The 20,311-nt window shown below is 40.2% G+C and overlaps 1 protein-coding gene and 1 long non-coding RNA gene across 6 annotated transcripts in view; one reads left to right on the top strand and one right to left on the bottom strand.

The window, feature by feature from the left end:
- Positions 1-3,632: 3,632 nt before the first annotated feature.
- RAP2C (RAP2C, member of RAS oncogene family) lies at positions 3,633-19,783 on the bottom strand. Of its 5 annotated transcripts, none has more exons than XM_038588325.1 (4): positions 19,638-19,782; positions 17,292-18,066; positions 14,510-14,829; positions 3,633-6,107 (listed from the first exon to the last, which is right to left on the bottom strand). In XM_038588325.1, the coding sequence occupies exons 2-3, from the start codon at positions 17,562-17,564 to the stop codon at positions 14,551-14,553; spliced, it is 552 nt and encodes a 183-aa protein (XP_038444253.1). In that variant the 5' UTR covers positions 17,565-18,066; positions 19,638-19,782; the 3' UTR covers positions 3,633-6,107; positions 14,510-14,550. The 5 variants fall into 5 exon arrangements, with proteins under 5 accessions (XP_038444253.1, XP_038444257.1, XP_038444256.1 ...); XM_038588329.1 differs by lacking the exon at positions 19,638-19,782 and having other exon boundaries at positions 17,292-17,437; positions 17,574-17,891; XM_038588328.1 differs by lacking the exon at positions 19,638-19,782 and having other exon boundaries at positions 17,292-17,498; positions 17,574-17,887.
- The window catches only part of LOC119868515, a 107,786-nt gene continuing 105,887 nt past the window's right edge, over positions 18,413-20,311 (top strand). The window contains exon 1 of the long non-coding RNA XR_005386447.1: positions 18,413-19,116. This is a non-coding gene — a long non-coding RNA (uncharacterized LOC119868515). The remainder of the gene's footprint in view (positions 19,117-20,311) is intronic.

The raw sequence follows: 20,311 nt of genomic DNA on the forward strand, positions 1-20,311 counted from the left end.
CCCAAGGAAAAGGCCAAAAATACTTGTAGAGATATCTTGGGAGCATGGCATAAATGTTTATACTTTAGCTGGAATTTTCCTAAGAATAGCCATATAGGTGTCCCAAAGAGAAATGGGAAGAAACTAGAGAAATCTATGTCCACTGGTGTCAGGGCTTCTTGGGGCTCCCTCTTAAACAGGAACAATGAGCCTCCAAACTCAGATTTGCTGAAGGGTCAGAACCCTCAGGGATCCTTATATTTCTCCACGTAAATTTAATACCTGTCTACTGGGACACCTGGGTGGCTCAGTGGTTGAGCGACAGCCTTTGGCCCAGTGTGTGATCCTGGAGTACCAGGATGGAGTCCTGCATCAGGCTCCTTGTGGGGAGCCTGCTTCTCTCTCTGTCTCTCATGAAAAAATAAATAAAAATTAAAAAAAAATAATTCTAAAAAAAATACCTGTTTGCTTCAAAGCTCCAACGAAAGTTGCATGGGGGCTTAAGTCCTTTCCCCCTGCACTCTACCCCCTCCCTGCCCCAAAAGTTTAAAGCTTACAGCAGCTGGTAGAAGCTTCAAACTACTAAGTCCAGGGCATTCCCTGAGGCTTACAGCATGAAGTAAAAGTATCCAGAGCCTCAGGAGCCAATTCCTGGAGGGCTTCCTGGGCCATCTGGGAGTCTCCGGTTACATGGTAGACTGCACAGGTCGCTGACATTGAAGCACATACAGGGAGCAGATATTTTGAAGATAACCTTACATTGGTTTAAGGCCAACCTGAAAATGTCTCCAGCCAGGGGCATCAAAGGATTTGGAGACTGAGTGTTGGAGTTGGGGGAACCAGAGTAAAAAAAATCTTACTTCCATTAGTTTGCTCACAACACTATCAAGATTCAGAGAGAAGAGGGAGGGGGCAGGTTAGGTAGAAGCTGGCGCTTAGGTACACTGAGGGGATGGGGGCCAGGAGAGGGGAAAGGCAGAGGGCATGATGGTAGGAGTAGAGGTGGGGAAGTACCTGAGATTTTGCAGTCAGAGGAGAAATTGTGGCCTTATCAAAGGGGAAGCACTGGGGAGGTTTTTGGGACTCGCTATGAGTATTTCCCTGTGCCTAAGAACTTGGCTGGGGCAGGTCTGGGTCAGCTTCGGAATCTACTGGAGAAGAAATCCAGGCACAGGCAGCAAATACTTTTTAATTTTTAATTTTTGGGGGCAGCAAATACTTTTGATTATATTCTTCTCCCTAGAGTCTTGTAGAACTTAATCTTAGATTCAAGGCCCTTTGGTCCATATTTCCGGAATGCCTGTATGGACCATCTATCTCTCCACGGTATACATTTCTCTTGGAAGTGAGTTTAGAGAGACAACTACTACAATTGTAAACAAAAACAGAAAGCAAACCAAGCAAACAAAAAACCTTAGTGCTGCAAAGGATGAAGGAAAGTAGGGGAAAAAACACATTTTCTTATGCTACCTGACTGCTATAAATGAAAAGACCAGCAGGAGATGGTAAGTTTTGGGTTTTCTCAAGAGTTAGTAGCCGTCTGCCATACGGATTCTAAGACTATAATTTCATGAAACACTTACCGAGCACCGATAATGCATTAGAGACAAGCACTGAGGATGAAGAGGTGACCTAGGCAAAGCCCTATCTTCAGGGAGCTCACAGTCGGTAGAAGACTCATGAATCAGAATACAATGGCAGGGGCATTGAGTTTGGGAGTAGGACGGCCTGGACCATAGAGTAATGCCTGCAAGCACAGCAGCAGGTCCCTACTGGTAAAGGACGTGTCTGGGATCACTGGATTTCTGGTCCTCCATTCACACTACAAGTTTAGATAGAGAAAGGGTGCAGCTGAGCTCTGCAATGGATCTAGGATATGGCTGCTAAATCCAACTACAGTTCTTTTGGCATTGCTAACTGGGCTGGATTCTGCCTGGCAGCCAAAGCTGCCAAATCCTGATTTAAGACATTGCCTTTCCAAAGAAAAATAGCCATAATGAAAATAGCTTATGTCTTACATAAACTCTTTAGCAGTCTAACAAACACATTACCTTTAAATAGGACCCACAGTATTTTGTTACATATGTACTGTCACACTGACTTCAAACAGTTATTTCTTGCTGTGTGTCTTAATCTTATTTCCGTGAGCTCTATAATTTTAATAGCACCCATCAGACTCTACCCAATGACAAACTGATTTTAAAACTTGCCCCAGGGCAGCCCTGGTGGCCCAGCAGTTTAGCGCCGCCTTCAGCCTGGGGCGTGATCCTGGAGACCCGGGTGGAGTCCCACATCAGGTTCCCTGCGTGGAGCCTGTTTCTCCCTCTGCCCGTGTCTGCCTCTCTCTGTGTGTCTCTCGTGAATAAATAAATAAAATCTTTAAAAAAAATAAAAAATAAAACTTGCCCCAGAGACTTTCTCAACATTTTAATCATTTGACTTTGCCTTTATGGCCTTAAGGCACAACTTCCCCGAGCCTTGGTTTCATCGACAACAAAATGGGGATGATGAGATTCAAAATATCAGATAGACGTACGGCTCAAATGAGATAATTATAGGTGGAAAGCTGGACCTTATCTGAAAAACCACCCCTGCCTTGGATCTAAACAAGATGTCTCTCCCAGCTTTGGACCTTGATCCAAAGCTGCTAGGTCCTGGAGTGTGAAGACCAGATAAATCGTCTCTGTGCATGAGAACACCACAAAGAAGACAGGGCGGGATAAGAAAGAAAAGTCACCTGGCTATATTGGAGTAGCTCACTGATTGATATCCAGCACGGTTTGGGCTCATTGGGCTAGAACTCCTTAGCTCTTGTGCTAGTCCATCCTCTCATCATGTTATTCGTTTGGTTAAAAACGTTGACCTTGCCAGATGAAGGGATATCACTTCAGTGGGGAGAAAAAGGGAAGGACCTTGAAATCACGAGTACCTTCGTTGTAGACAAGGGTTTTTGGACTTCAAGGACTGCATCTAGGACAGCATAATGAGCTGTGTGGAATCTGACTCCAGACCAATAACCAATGGTAATAAACAGTAAGATATTATCTATGTGCTATGACACATAAACCTGCCCATTTTAACAAATAAAAAAAAATCCAGTCCATGTATATTTGGATACAAAGACATGTCCAAAAAAACATGGAAGTTAAAAATCTGCTTAGAAAAAATATTGAATGAAGCAGTGAATTAAAGTGACTGGTAAAGCCTTTCACTGGATAAAACAGTGGTAATTCAATTGTGTTGAATGTTCTTAATTCATCTGGTAGTTTAAAATTTGATTATATTGCTTAGTACTGCCTGAAATCTCCTATACATGGGTAATTCCCAGCCAACAGATTTGTCGTTGAACCACTTTCTCCAAATGTGCCAAGCCACATGTATTAATCTTTTTCACCCATTATTTCTCATTTCTAATTTATTTGGAAGTGATTCAATTGATTAAATATTACATTTTAGGATATGGGTTAGTTTTCCTCCACATATGCTAGAATGGTGACTAAGTTCACAAGTGAACATTTACCTTGTTTAAATAGGTACTATAATACAACAATCATCTTGATAAAAAGTAATGGCTCTCAGTTATGAGAAAGATTTACAAGTTAGCGAGTCTCAAATTAGTAACATCAAAAAATTCAAGAAACCAACCCGGGTAATACAGATGTCTATTTTATTAAAAAAGTTACAAACAGGTGGACTGCAGGGTCATCTTACAAAATGACAAGAATGAAATCTATTGGAAAAATTTTACTTTTACAAATCTTTATAGGTCATTGTTCAATGTTTGTACTTGTTGAGATTTTTACCTTTCGTTGATAGTTACAGTACATTAGATCCATTAACAGGTTACATGATTTTATTTGCAGAGCCCTACTGCAGTGATTTGAACAACTCCTAAAAACAGATGCCATAGTAAAGACAAGACATATATTGCATTTAATATTAATTTATTATCCTAATAAGCAACTTGACATGCAATCTATTCAGGAAGCTAAAATAACTTTTGGTCCCTTTTCTTAAAATGTGCTGGAGAAACCACCTTTAAATCACTTTCCCCTGATTCCTGTGATCTTAAGTGAATTCAAGTTAAATTTGCTGCTGAGGTCAATGCTGTGGGGGCGGGGGGGGGGCGCTATCCATAGGAAACAAACGCTGTATATTAAAAAAATCATCTGCAGAAAAATTTTAAATCATCATGAATTATTTGATTCCTTTAGAATTTCACACATCTAATAACGATGAACCACGATCACTTAACCTACTCTGAACTGTTTCGTTTTTAAGTTTGATATTAAAGTGCAAACTTAAAATTAGGTATTTACTTCAAGTGGTTTATAAATAAGGAACAATGTTTTAATGGCTTCCACCCTTAAAATCTCACCATAAAATCCAAAATATCAGATCAAGAGTTCACTTTGAGGGAATCTGATCAGGAATCAAATGCAACACGATTTTAAAAAAGGAAATCAAAGTTTAATTAATTACGTAATAATTAATGGTCATGCTGACCAATAAACCACATGAATGTAGATATCACTTTATTTGAACATCACACACAATATAAATTTAAAATTGCCACACCCTTCCATAAACCATCACTGCATATATTAGAGCTTTCCTTGACAAAGTTATTGAGCTATTATTATAGATCAAAAGTATAGTTTTGGTTTATTCTGTTTTATTTAGAAGCATATTCAAATGACTAAAGCTGGGCTCTTAGAGTTGAGAACTTTGGTGCAGTAGGTGAGCTGCAGTTAATAACTTCTGCAAATTAAAAGCACACAACTAAAACCAAATAAAAACCCAACAAGAAAATACTGTCAAACTTACAAAATTTTAAAGTCATTGCTAGAAAAAGCGCTTGTTGTCAAGACGTTAAAACTGAACCAAAAGATTACTCTATGAGTTTCCTTTCTGTTTCTATACCTGTGTTACTGTTAAAATGTTCAAGTATTCAGACAAAATGTGCTGATTAGGTAAACAACATGGAAGGCAATGGCTATTAGAAGCACATTTGGAAAAAAAAAAAAAGTTTCAAAAAACAAACAAAAAAGCCCAGAGACTTGGCGCTATCCTCTCCTGTTACACAGATTTTTGTCTCTACTATGAACATGCTTCTTGAGAAAAAACTAAAAAGCAATTGTGATAGTGCAAGAAAACTTTAACAAATATTGCTTTAAACTATTATCCAGAAAGACAAGTATTAAGAACTAGAAAGTGTATACGATTTTATTTGAATTCAATTTTACATGTGCAGGAGTCTACTAGATGTCAATTACAAGCCTGACAGGCAAAGCTGAGCGATCTCTGTTTAGGTATACAATTAATTTACCATGGATACAGTATCCCTTTTCAAAGGCATTGCTAAGTAGGTCATAACTAAATTTAGAACTTCACAGAAAGGAAAATGTTACTGCTGCAATTTGATGCTGTAAATGAGATTAACACATGTGAAAACCTAATGGAATCAAACGCTTAACTCTTCAGCTAAATGCTCTACCATCAATTTCAAATATCAGTTGGAACTTTCAGAACATGTTAATTCCAAAAACACATCACAAACCGCACTTGAGGAAAAGGGATATTCCATCCATAAGGGTAAAACATGATCTTTAGTTTCTTTTTACAACACTGCCACACGTAAACAAAGTCTCAAAGTATTAACCAACCATTTAAAGGAGAAAGATTTTACAAATAGAATGAAGCACTGGTGCGAGGTAATATACAGAAGTAACCATTTGTTTAAGGCTCAATTTTTTTCTCCATTATAACTTTCTTTTAAAAGGCATTGAGTAGGTAATACTGAGTTTGAGTAATAAATACAAGTTGAGAAACTGATTAAAGAAAATCAATTAAAATATTAAAAATTAATTCTTGCATATTAGCCATCAATAAGAACTTAGAAAGCTACAAAAGGACTGATTGATAAAGAAAAGATTTTAAACATATGGTAAACGTGCTAAGCATTCCTGTTTAAGGTCGATGGATCTTGAAGGCCAAAGACCTTATGCGCTGAATTAGATGTATGGCAACATGCTGTAATAGAGACAGGTTTACCAAGGCTCAGTTCTGCAACCCAGGTTGTAAAGTTCTCCAAAGCAGCATCTGTGCAAATTTCCTCTGAGTTTTATCTGCAATTAAGATTAAAATGTCATAAAAAATAGAAATATAGATTACAATTTCAAATGAGAATACTGACAACAGATCTAAACACACCCTGAACTGGCACCAGAATCACTATCTTCAGGTAGAATTTCACTGTGTTCCCCATCAGTTTGAATTAAAAGGTAATTTTATGTGGTCACAAAGAGTCACTGAAAATCAGAAACACTAATGATGCACTGAATATAACATACTGTATGTATGTAACTACTCTGATTTGTTTTTAAATAATTATACTTTATACTTGTTTTATACTTGGTATAATACTGAAAATGTTCTTACCAGTTTCTAAGATTTCACAGTATAAAAGTGGCAGAATATTACTTGTACTTTGAATCTGATGTCTTCATATTTTATTTTTATTTATTTTTTATTATTTTTTAAAATAAATGTATTTTTATTGGTGTTCACTTTGTCAACATACAGAATAACACCCAGTGCTCATCCCATCAAGTGCCCACCTCCGTGCCTGCCACCCAGTCACCCCCACTCCCCACCCTCCTCCCCTTCCACCACCCCTAGTTCATTTCCCAGAGTTAGGAGTCTTCCATGTTCTGTCTCCCTTTCTGATATTTCCCACTCATTTTTTCTCCTTTCCCCTTTATTCCCTTTCACTATTTTTTATATTCCCCAAATGAATGAGACCATATAATGTTTGTCCTTCTCTGATTGACTTATTTCACTCAGCATAATACCCTCCAGTTCCATCCACGTTGAAGCAAATGGTGGATGGATAAAGAAGATGTGGTTTATGTATACAATGGAATATTACTCAGCCATTAGAAACGACAAATACCCACCATTTGCTTCGACATGGATGGAACTGGAGGGTATTATGCTGAGTGAAAAAAAAATAATGTCTTCATATTTTTGATTGGAAATGGCATTAGAATTAAATGCATCTTAATTATGAGCAAACTTGGCAGTATAGAAAACGTCTTCAAAATGTAGCGTTTGGGGGAAATTTTTAAATACGAAAATGTAATCCAATCAGGTTCTAGCTACTAAGCACCCAGTAAGTACCCAGACCTGGGCTGGATGCTAAGTGATTGGCAGTAGCTCACAGATCCCATTCTGGTCTGTTTTCTTTTGGACATCTTCCCCACCAGATACCTCTCCTATGACTGGGATTTCTCAGTCTCCACTCTCAGAGTTGACAGACTTCTGCCCTTCTAATCAATACTAAGGAAAAAAAATCTCTCATTCAGACACAAAATCCTTTAACTGTGCTGGATCACTATAGCTTCTAGGGGAGTGGAATTACATTTGTTTTTTTTTTTTTAATGTAAAAGACAAAAGTTGTTGAATGAAGCCAGAAACAGACTAAAACAGCAACTATGAAAGAATGCCAAGTGAAACCAATTTAAGATCTAAAGGTTCTACCAATATTTATACATGCATAATTTTAATTTCATTTGACAGCTACACTTCTATTAGTGTCCAAAGAGCCTGAGAGAACTCTTTATTAGCAGCTATATCATAAAAATGATTACTTTTAAAGAACATCTCTGCTCATTATTGAAATTCTGCCACCTAAAAATGTTAGGAAAAATAGGAGAATTTGCCTCCTTAGAAATGATTATAAAACATTTTTTCCAATTAAAACTAAATCTTTTTTGCATAAAATTGTTAACTAAGACACTGGTTATTTAAGCTCAAGCAAGTCCAGTTTCCTCATCATTAAAATAAAGATAAAAATTCTTTCCTCAAGGATTGTGGTAAATATCACATAAGGTAATGTGTGAAAGTACCTTCCAAAGTACGCAAACGTTGGATATTTCTTATTTTCATTTCTCAACTATGCTATAAATTCTAGAAGACCAGAATTATGTCTTTGATATCCAGACTGAGGTCCTTTATATTTTTTAGCCTCATTTGAATTTTTATACCCATTTGAACACAACAGTATTCAATATATGTGCAATTCAGTGTGACGACTTCTCAGTAATTCAGATTAGACTTCTCTCAATTGATTTGAATTAGTAAGTTTGCTGTAAATTTTAATCCACATTAAAAAAATTGATTATAGAGTTTGGGATTTTCAAATATGCCTCTCTTAAATAGTGAAGACTTGTAATAGATGATGTTTTAGTTCAGGCATTCTCTGAAATCAAATTGAGGAAGCAGTAATTGTTTGTTTTGAGCCAAAATAAGCACTAAGAATACAAACCAGCTTATGAACCATAATCTACACTAAATAAAAGGTGACAGATGCATTATTTCTGACCCTCTAAAAATCTGGTTAACATTTGGTCCATCCACATTTCACAGGATGACAATCCTCCGGTGAAATCAAGAGACATAGATAAATCCTGGGTCTGACTCAACAATATTAATATGAGGCATACCATTAAGCAAAGTATTAATACCAGCTCTTTTTCAGAAGAGTAATAAATTTTGATTCTCTGCAGTAACAAATCCTGAAGCAAAAGCTGTCATTAAGCAAAAAGGACAGTCTCTCTCAAGATTAGAATTTCATAGAACGTAAAATATAAACGTTTTTGTTCCACACTGTGACAGCAACATTCTCTATGTACTGACAACTCTCATTTATTTAAAAAAACATTCCAGAAGCTTTAAAGGCAGCTGGTCAAACTCCGACTTTTTAACTCCCAGGACAGCACATCCAGACAGACTGCAGAAGTATAACTTGCTGCTTTTAAGACAGAACACAAGTGATCCTTGTCCTCAACAATCAAGCTTCCAGTAAGACACCCAACAAATCTCAACTCTGGAAGCTTCTGCTCAAACTCTTGCTTAAGTGGTTTCACTTTTTCTCTATTTTGATTTTGTTAAGAGAGAGTACGTGTACATACATCTCCCCCCTCCCCGACAACAGTCCAAACCTTCTACCCAGGAAATGATGAAATAGGGTCTCCCAAGTAGGGTCAATTGGTACCCGAGAGTACCAAACACAGAACTGAAACAACAAAGATCATTATTTCTGTTAGCATGAAGAAAAGGGAGATTCTTGATTCCAGACTAGCACATTATTTCACGTGGCAAAAGAATGCCTGGGATATTAACAAAGGCTCCTGAAACGCTTAGCAGTTTATGAATGTCTTTTTAGCTTAGCTGAATCTACCATTTCTAAATACAATGGTATTTACTAGCATTCCTTTTAGCAAATATAAATGTGTAACCATAATCAATTTTAATTTTTTTCTAGTTTTAGACATATAATATTCTGGGGATTTAACCAAAGGAATTTTTAAAAAAGATTTATTTATTTATTCGTGAGAGACATGGAGAGAGAGAGGCAGAGACACAGGCAGAGGGAGAAGCAGGCTCCATGGAGGGAGCCCAATGTGGGACTCGATCCTGAGTCCCAGGATCACGGCCTGAGCCAAAGGCAGACACTCAACCACTGAGCCACCCAGGCGTCCCCCAAAGGAATTTTTAAAAAAATGAATTTCCATTCACATTCTTTTACTTGGAAATTTTGTATCCAAGTTAAATACTGAAACTATGGCACCAAATCTTTGAATAAAAGTAGAACCAAAAAAAAAAAAAAAAAGTAGAACCATGCTTTAAGGAGACTATGTACCCTAAAAGTTTATGGCAAACCCCGGGTAGAAAAGAAGGGATAAGCTATTTTCTTCTGCCCTATAACCTAAAATCTCCATAAACTTAAAATAATGAATTCTGAGATCTCAGGTAGTATGAGCATGTCCACTGATAATAAGCGGAGTATGAGCCCAATGATCGGATTCCAGCCACTAGCTTTGAATGAGATGAGGTAGGGTACTGCGCCCCTCCACTCGAAATCGCTTTTTCTGAATCCGATGTTCCTAAAACTGTAGCTAATCAAAAGAATTTGGGAGTATGTTTTTGGTAGGGTAAGTTTTTCCAACAGCTGACAGGACCTAAATTTTTCTTAGTGATATTATCTTCTGGATTTTTGAATGCCATAGAGAAGTAATCCCACGAGGAGAATCTTTCCTGTAGTATGGCTAGAATACTTCCTCGGTGGCAACTCTCCAACTCTATGATGCAATTTTTGTTAATTCTACTGATGGTTCATTCTAAGCCAGAGAAGTAATGGAGTAAAACTGAATGGCTCATATGCATTTCATTCTGCAATAAAAGCCTAATCTCGAGGTTAAAAGGAAGCAATTAAAGAGGCAACAGATATACTAAGAGTCATTCTAATCACCACACACCTCCACACCCAGAGCAGGTCTAACTAGGCACCTATTCACTCTGAACAGTCCCAGAACATGAACCTTTTGGCAGGGGAGGGTGGTGTCAGTGAAGGTCTTGGAAAATTAGGGTGGCAGAAAGGACCCTCTTATACCCCAGATCCACTGCAGGTCTTTATACTACCCCCAAAGCATGCTGCCCGCTCCTTCCAGGGCTGTCATGCCACAGGCTCTATTTTGGCTCACACCATGTGAACTGGATGACAAATGAGCATTTAAAAGAAGCTATTTTCCCTACTCAAGGTGATATGCAAAATAGGGCAGGAAAAAAAAAGTATCTAAACTAACTTCTGCAACAGAATTCCACCCCAGTGTTTCACTAATAGGATTAATATTTAACTTTGGACATGAAAATGCCAGCATTTTAAAGTACACAATGTGATTTAATTTTCATGATTTTCCCTCTTCTGCTTGCTAAATCCTCAGCACATCATATCTAATTAAAAGCAGGGAGACAAAAGATTAAGAACAATTCTGATTCCACGTATTTATTTAAAAAACCCCGAAAATGCTAATCAATTCCACTGTGTTTAGAAATGGTAAGGCCAGCTAGACTAAAATGACATTCATAGATGGTTCAGCCTTTCAGGAGCCTTTGTTAACATCCCAGGCATTCTGCTGCCACGTGAAATGATGTGCTGGTCTTGAATCAAGAATCTCGCTTTTTCTTCAGGCTGACATATATAATGAACTGAGGCTGACATAAATAATGATCTTTGTTCTTTCAATTTGATTGCTGGTGTTTGGTACTCTTATGCACCATTTACTCTCACTGGGAGAACCCATTCCATAATACATGGAAAAAAAATAGGATAAAATCCTGCAGGAGACCTTCAAACCGTAGTGAAGAACACCTTTTTTCTGGTTTTCTTTTTTTTTTTTTTTAAATAACTTTCATCAATACTGGACTGAGATACAGAAATCCTTGAGAAATCATCTCTTTAAAAATTCTATTTGCCAAAAGGGTATTTATCAAATGGTCACGTTTGAAGGATAACTTCACTGCAATTCCCATCTTCCTTTCAGGGAACCAATAGACTACTAATTAAGGCATATTATTTTTTGGCATTCCCTCTCTTTGGAAATCATCTCTACCCCTCCCCCACCCGTTCAAATCCTACCCATTCTCAAGTGTTACCATTCCCCAATTCCTCTAAATCAGTAGTTCTTAGCCAGGGGTGATTTTGCCCCCTAGGAGCCATTAGGCAAAGTCTGGAGATATTCTTGTTTGTCACAACTATGGGGTGGGGAGAATGCTGCCTGGCATCTATCTAGTGAGTAGGGGCCAAGGACACTGCTAAACATCCTACAATGCACAGGGCAGTCCCCATAACAAAGAGCCCAGAGTATTAAGAAATCTGCTCTAACTGGATGGTAGTCTCTCCTTTCCCTGAATGCCCACAGCACTGTGATTTACTTCTTTTGTAGTATTATGAGATGGTTAACAAAACACCCATCATTCTCAACAACAGTGTACCAAAAGAGCCAATTGTCAATTATTTACACCAATATACAGAGGACTATGATGTAGTTAATAAAAGCAAACCAGGCCTGCAGCGCTGACCTGGGTTTCTATTATACTGCTGCTTCACAGTAAAGTCTTTCAAGGCCCTTGATGGCAGGCTCCTCTGGTCAGTAAGGAAACCTGCCCACGAAAACAGCATGTAAAGAATCTGGGCTTCAAAACTTACACTAAGACTATAGCCAGTGGAAAGGTAAAAGGTAGGGAAACAATCTGGGGAGCCATGCAGATAAACAGGTGTTGGGCAAGAGACCTGTGACCCACATTGAAGGGTGGTAAGAAATGTCAGCGATCAGAAGCAATTCTTAGAGTATTTAAATTTCTCCTTTTGATTAAGAGAAACCAACTTATAACAATCCCAACTGTTCTTCTGACTTATCTGAATGTTATGATTTCTCACTTGGACAAAGGTACTCTTCTATTAAGGACAAATATTTCTCAAATCACCTTTACTTGTCAGAGTTTGATCTTCAGTCTAGATCTGGGACCGACAGACCTTGGATCTCCGTGACTCAAGCTACAGGATTCAGAATCCATCACCTATTTTTTTTTTTTTTAGATAAATAGTAAGCAAGCACAGGTACAAACTTTATAGGCCTCAGGTTACAGATTCCCATACGCATCAATTCCATCTTATGTGATGCCAGAAAAGAAAAAGTATAGTGTGCTTTGTTCTAAAAGATCTCCGTCAGGAAATTTCCTTTAATATTTTCAGATATTTGGCTGCTTATTTTAGTCCAATGCTCACACCTTCAGTATGTATTCTGCTTACAACAATGAAAACCAAACAAAAGCTTACACAGGCAACTTGATCTATTATCATAAAAAAATGAGCAGTTGTTGGCATTAATATTTTCTGATTTTTAGTATGTTAACAAAAAACATAGTTGGCTTGAGATATAAAGCAATTCTATTTAATCATTTCCAGTTAACCAAATGGATGAAAATTAATTTAGATCACATAAGCTATAAAATGAAATAAACCTAGAGAGAACTCAGAGTAAGAGACTTAAAAATCACTTTAGAAACTCTCCATCTGCTAATCTGAATTTTATTCAGCTTACTTCCTGTAGCTGTCTACATTAGTGATGGAAAGAAAACTGGGAACATTTTGCGGGAGCTGGTTATTTATAAAGATGACAACACTAAAACATATAGATTTCTGTCATTTGCCCAGTTAAAAGTGTCAGATAAGGAAAGAGAGTGCAACGGTAAAGATGCAATCACCACACACAACTTGTTCAAACTTGAAGTTGGCTTACAATCTAAGAGATTATGGAAACATGAACACAGGACAGGATCACCTACATATGCCTGTTCCTGCTTCAAAAAACTATACTGCAAGTGTGATGCTATCAAATGAACAGATGCTGGAGTGTGATCTGAACAGTGATGCCATAACAGATGTAGCCAGGTATTAGAAAATAAATGTGTTTTCATCATATTCCAGTATGCTAAATAGCTGATGTGTGAAAGCATTTTGAATAAAGCACTGTTGTCATCCTTCATTTTCAAAGGTAACAGTACCTGACAGTATCTGTCTGAAAAGATAAATTAGGGATGGTTACTCTTTTCTTCAGGGAGCACATATAAAGCCAGACCTTTGATTAGGAATCATCACTGCAATCTGAAATGCCTGTTGCCATTTGCAACACTGCCTCCTAGACTTGAGGTCAGTCCTGGCTCAAAACAATCAATTCCAGTCCTGAGATTGTCAGGCTAGTCAGCCATTTGCTGTGGTTTCACAGTCATCCAGGATATTGGTTGTTTTATCTTGTTATGTAAGGGTTACTATCTAAGTGAGACTATCTGTCCAATTATAATCTAGATTAAAAGATCATGATATGAATAAAAGAATCCCATTTAAAATGCTCAGTAAGTCTTATGTAACCTTGCTTTTTCAAAAACTCATTCATCTGAAAAAACTTTTATGAAGTTATCATTCAACTCAATGAAAGGTGTGAAGGTCTTGTTAATGTTCTTAATAACTCCATTATTTATTAAACTGAATAAAACGTTGCCTGGGCTTGGGTGTGTCTCTTCTAACACAACACAGATGATTTTACCAGATTCTCAATTGGACCATATATTCATAATGAAGTCAAGGTAAGCTGTGGCACTACAATTTGTTATTATCAGAGGTCACTTAAATCTCTTAAGTGCAAGGTACAGATGAACTTGATTAAATAATCATCCTATTAAATCAAGCACTTGGGTGATTAGTAAATTGATGATTTCAATTATAGCAGCTCTCTAGCCTGGGACAGAAAAGTGCCGAAAACATAAAACCAATCATCTTCTGAAATTATTATTGGATGTGTGAAATCACTAGAACAGGGAAAAGGTGTATTATCCTTTAACTCACCCCACCCAAAGGAATGTTACCAATGAAGCAGAAAGAGAACAGTTAATTCACTTTTAAAAATATATCTTAGTGATAGGAATACAGGAAATCTCTTACCTTCATTTTGCTTATCTCTATTTTCTTCATTGCATGGTGACTATTTTGTGCTAAGGGAAATGTTATTTTAAAAACAAATAAGGAAATTGAAGGTAGCACAATGTGTATTAATATTAACCAGCTTTTTGTCATATTCGATCAAAATCAAAACACTCTTGGACTCATAAGTTTCCACTGACAACTAACCTGCTCGGTATGGCCATGATTGAGGTTTCTTTTTTTTTTTTTTACTGGACAACGCAAGTTGTACAACACTGATCTTGCTTCTCGGGTAGGGATGAATAGTTCATTTGCCTGACGATCTCAGCAAAAAGTTCATCCACCATTGATTTACTTTTTGCCGATGTTTCCATGAAAGGGCAGCCCCATTCTTGAGCCAGAGCTCTGCCTTCTGAAGACATAACCTCTCTTTCTGGTTCCAGATCCACTTTATTTCCCACTAGGATCAGTGGGACTTTTTCATATCTCTTCACTCTGACAATCTGATCTCTCATGGGCTTGATATCCTATTCAAACAATCACAAAGAGAAAATAAAATTATGCTGTCTGTATGACCATAACAGAAGTATTATAATATCACAAAAAGTCATCCCTCAGGGATTACAGAAAGCTGACTCCAAAATAAAACCATATACCTAAATGGAGAAAATAAACATTTTTCTCCACTGAAGTAGGAGCTTGATAATTTCCACAGATCCCACCTGCTGGGTTTCTGTCAAGAATATAAAATGTAGGCTGCACACACCAACCTTAGGACTCATACTTCTTTCCCCTAGTCTGTCCTGATTTTAAAAGTTCCCAAATATGAATTCATTTGTACATAAGGATGTTTAGGTATTGCCTTAAACCTGCCAGCTTGTCAGCACTCCTGAAAACACCTGTTATCCTGCCACAGGCTTGTGGCATCTAGGCATTCCTAGCCATTTAGCAAGAGTGCCTGAGAGAAAGTGTTTCAGGTGGCAACAAAAACACCGGGTCATGCCTAGAAGGCCAATTCAAAACAGATTTATACACTTAAACATTTCATTTTAAATATAATGGTAGGCCTTCATCCCAGTAAAATCAAACACCTTTTAAGGTATTTTAGTGTATTTTAATACACTAGAAACCAAATTAACGGTGAGCAGCTCCTGGGAGGGACAAATACACCTAGGAGGAGTCTGGGCAGGGAGAAAGTCATACTTCTTTTTGCCTAGTTAGGTTTTACAACTTGAATTTTCTCCCCAAGTGTATTATTTTTTTCTAATTACAACTGATAAAAAGAGCCTTGCTGATTCTCAGGTAGCATCAACTTTAGTGGCGGGGGGTGGGGTGGGGTGGGGAGTATTGATTTAAGGCAGTTTTATAGATTTAATACTAACTTCACAATATTTTTAATTTTCTATGACTTAAAAGGTTTGACTTAAATATCAAACGTGTTTAATTTGAATAGTTAACAGTAAATGGAATATTCACTTGTGGGAAGGAGGAAAAGCAGAGGACTGTGAATATGTATGAAAACACCATTTGATGTTCGCAACGATTTTGTCTGCTCATGTTATCAATTTGATCTTCTAGGTTAAGCTTTTTTCCCCGTGTCCTTACTGAAACACAAGTTCAAATGAGAAACCAAATTTATGATAGTCGGGCTTGAAAGAGTTTGTCTCTGTTGAAATAATGTCAGTTTTTCACTTCGTATTTATGCCTAAAACAGCAGCATATATAATGGAAATCATATAAAAAATCCTTCAAAAGACTTCTAGCCTCAAGAGAGTCAGCTAATAGAATAACAAATCTCTTGAGGATCCTTTAGAAAGAAAATGCCTGTCAAATAGCACCTTTGATACTTTGGTACTTTCTGGGGGGGAAATGCTGTTATGATACTACTATTGCTTTGGAATTCAAACCCACACAAACTGTACTTTGGTTTGGTCACTATACTCATTTCTTTAAAGGAAAAAAAAATCGTGAAGTAGCTATATGTGGTTACTGGAAAACTTCACTAGAGTACTGTAATTTGAATACGAAGTGGAATTGGCACATTGTATTTGGTAAAGCACTTAATGTCTCTTAAGCAACATTAAGCTCATACCTTTAAATGCAGAAAAACTATCCATTTCCTAAATCAATGGAGGTCAATACAATGGGTCAATATGAGGTTATTTATTTTCAAGGAATAAATAGCAACATTTACTGCATCTCTTAAAATAATGTTAAACCTTCGGTCTGCCTCCCAGTGAAGGACAGGACAGATTTTTCAGAAGAAATTGGACCACCTCCAGCTTGGCCACCCAGCCAGGGTTAGAAATTTGCACTTGTCCGGTGTTCTCTGATCCACATATTTTGTTTAAATATAGTCAGTGTTATCAGAAACAACTTGGATCAACTGCAGAAGAGGAGAGTCACGGTAGCTTTCTATAGGCTATTAATTCTAGGTAATAATCTTTTCAGTTAGTAACTTTCCTTCACACACCCCAAGGTGAGTAAAATGCCTAGAAGGCAGGTGTTGAGTTCTTCATCTTGTAACGCTAAGATTTATGAATCTGGATGAGAGAACAGAGGAAGAGGTGGGGAAAGCAGACCCAGAGGAGTTACAGATACCGGGCTCCAAATAATTTTCTCTCCAAAGTTTTCTATTTACCTGAGGTTATCTGTTAAATGTTGTCTGGTTAAGTACCTTGATCAATACTTGTTGAATCGAACAAGCAATTTCAGAAGGTTCTATTCCAGGCTAAACATACACAGGCTGCCCTATTTCTTTCTCAATTTGACGCAAAAATAACTTTGAAATATTTGTTGACGGTTGTTACTGCAGACTCTCTATAGAAAAAACCCGATACTTTTCCCTGCCAGAAGTAACCTCAAAAATGCGCCATGTCTAACTTTCTGAAGCAAAACATAGTGATTAACACACAGTTCAAGCTCACCAGAAGTAAATGTGGGATCACCACACCCCCTTCTAACAAATTACAAGACTCGGTTTGGTTACCTGGAAGGACTGTTGATTAACCAGGCTATAAACCAGGATGAAACCTTGGCCGTTTTTGATGTAGAGATCTCTCATGGAGGCAAACTGCTCAGTTCCTGCGGTGTCCAGAATTTCCAGCACGGAGGGGGAAGAGTCCACTTCGATCTCTTTGCGGTAGAAATCTTCAATGGTGGGGTCATATTTCTCAATGAAAGTCCCGGTGACAAACTGCACAGTAAGGGCAGATTTGCCAACCCCTCCGCTCCCTAACACCACTACCTTGTATTCCCTCATGAGTCTCACCTTCAGCAACTTCTACCACAGGGAGGGAAAAGAACACCCCGCTAGCCACGGCGGCTCGGGGAGGCGGAAGGTGGGCGGAAATCTGCGAACTGGGGAGGAGAGTGCGGAGCGGCCGAGGGCCCAACGGGGGAAGAAGAGGAAGTTAAAGGAGGGGGAGGGGAAAGAGCCAAGTGTCGGGTGGGTGGGGATGGGATGGTGATGCCCTTCCTATAGGAACTGAAGCCCAGGCAGGGGGCGTGGGGAGGAGGGCAAGCACCGAGAGGCGGGGTGGGGAGACGCGCCGCGCCCCTGAGGGAAGCGGTGGGGGCCGCGCAACGGGGGCCCCCGCGGCCAGGGTTGGCCCGGCACCCCTCCCCCCGCCCTTCACACAAAGGGGCCCAGGGACCCCGCTTCCTGCTCGCGCCGCCGAGCCAGCCCAGGCCTGTGGGCTCGGCTCCAGTCACTGCCGCCCGGGCGGGTCTCTGGGCCGCGGCTCCCGCGGGCGTCGTCCGGCCTGTGGGGAAGGGGGTGAGGGGGCGCGTTACCGCCGGGCCCCCGACCGCCGCCCGCCTTCCTCGCTCCGCACCCCCCTCCTCCCCGCCAGCTCCTGCCCGGACCCGGACCCGGCTGCCTCCGCCAGCGCCGCCACTTACCCCGCCGTCCGCACCCGCCCGGCCGCCCGGGAGGCTCCGTCACGCCAAGGCCATGGCCAGCGGCCGGCTCCTCGGTCTCTCCGCCGCCCCAGCGCCGCTGCTCGCGGAGGGGAAAGGGGCGGGGGCTGTCCGGTGGCGGCGGCGGCCACTCTGGGCGAAGCCACCTCTTTTTTTTTCCTCACCCCCCCCCCCCCCCAGCACACACCCGGAAGGGTTTCCCTGACACACTGGCTGAGGTGCCCCAGTTCCCCGAGACTGGCCGGGATCACTTCCGGTGGGGAAAGTCCCACCTCTCCGGGGCGAGCCGGGTGGCTCTGGGGCCGCGCCCTGCCGAGTGAGGCGGCAGGGGACGGTCTCGGTTCGCGGCCGCGGCCTTGGCAAAGGGCCTCTCAGAGAACCTCCGGCGGCCTTCCCTTTCCTGCCCGCAACCCCAGCTGCTGACAGTCGCATCCCAAAGGCGCCAAACCCCTTGGCGTCTCCGCGGCTCGCAGCCAGAGGACTTGCACCGCCGGCTGGCGAGTGCTTGGACGGCGGGTTACCATCCGGCCCCCGGGAGAGCGCCCAACATCCCGGCTCGAGAAGGCGCAAGGAAAATAAAGCAGCCAAGAAAGTTCATTCTCATAGCTCGTGTTTCGAACACTTGATGTTTCTCTAGAAACGCGTGCAAACTACCCTTCGACTGCACTACCGCTCTTAATCCATTTGTGATGTGTCTTACTTGGCCATGCCTGACAAATAATTAAATACAGTACTTTTATCATCTAGCAAATTGGCTCGACTCCACCAGCAAATGACAAAGTCACTCCTTCCCTTCTTATCACAAGACTCAAAAACAACAGGAATAGAAACACTTTATCTGACAATAACTCAGCTTTGCCATTTTTGATTGTAACCACTACACGGCGGGAAAGGTAAGCAATACTCAGGGGAGAGTTGATTGGAAATTGTTTAGGCCTACGAGACTAATTGCTTTTAATCTTTCATTATCTGCCCGCAGAGCAGTTCCCGCAGCTGGCTCTTCCCCGATAAAGTCTGTTTCAATGGTCATCCTTCATAGTCCTTGAAATGCAAGAGGAAAGGACTGCTGTTAAACACTAAGTTTCTATTTTTAGATAAATTTATTACTTCTTAAATATCTTTCCCTCTGCTAACTTTCTATTTGTAAACTTTGTGTCAGATCCACAGAGCCCCAATGCTCGATTATATTTTAGGCATGTCACCCCCTTTTTGATTCAAGCATGTACCCAGGAACCTGAGAGACCGGTCGCCTTAAATTGATTCCAAATTCTCTTACTTGCAAGCCCTCACAGCCAGGCTGGATGAAAAGAGATTTATTACCAAACCCAAACTGGTAGACATTAGAAAACAGGCAAATCCCGGTAGTTTGAAGTCCCACTGTGTCTTTCCCTGAGCACTCCCCAATGTCACTTACAGTGTCCAGAGGACAGTTTACTTCAATTTCTCCTCGGCTCCGGGCTGCTGCAATCTGTCCAGCGGAGTCCCCAGCTCTGGCTCCAGCTGGCCTGAGTCCCGCCTGATATCTGAGGCACTGCCCTCTGCTGGAAGAGGTTGGTCTATGAGTTTTGAGTCTCCCCATAGGTCACTGCTCCTTCCACACGTGCTTTTGCCTGATTTGGAGCTCTGCTGCCCATCTCCCTGTCTAGCTGTCTCCAGACTGTCTGGTGGGATCTATACCCTGCACCAACTCTGCTTGAACCTGAGTCTGGAAATCCTCTTCTGATCCAGCAATCACTGTTGAGAAATAGTACCCAACCTCTGCCTTATTACTAAACTGTCACAACAGGGAGCTCCTCTTTTTGAGGTTGTCCCAACTGTTGGCAAGTCTCATATCTCTGATTGTGTTGGCCAAACTGTTTTGGACACAGTTCTTTGTTTCTCCACACAGTGAAACGTGCTCCTCCCCTCAGTACAGAGTCCTACAGGGTCACTCATCAGCTACAGAGTTGACATGTGTCACACTCAATCTGAAGCTCCCTCTAAACTTTCTTGGGAACGAGCTTCATTCCAGCAGCAGTTAGGAAAGCAAACAATTGGAAGTAGCTTAAAATGCCCTTCAGTAGACAATTCTAAAATAATTGTGTGTGT

This window comes from Canis lupus, chromosome X, assembly GCF_011100685.1.
Source record: "Canis lupus familiaris isolate Mischka breed German Shepherd chromosome X, alternate assembly UU_Cfam_GSD_1.0, whole genome shotgun sequence".
NCBI lineage: Eukaryota > Metazoa > Chordata > Mammalia > Carnivora > Canidae > Canis > Canis lupus.

What these genes read in the sequence shown, in the direction of transcription:
- RAP2C (XM_038588325.1), bottom strand. Translation starts at nt 17,564, where the DNA reads ATGAGGGAATACAAGGTAGTGGTGTTAGGGAGCGGAGGGGTTGGCAAA. An exon ending in TTAATCAACAGTCCTTCCAG is followed by an intron (nt 14,830 to 17,291) that starts GTAACCAAACCG and finishes TTGTTTGAATAG; the next exon opens with GATATCAAGCCCATGAGAGA.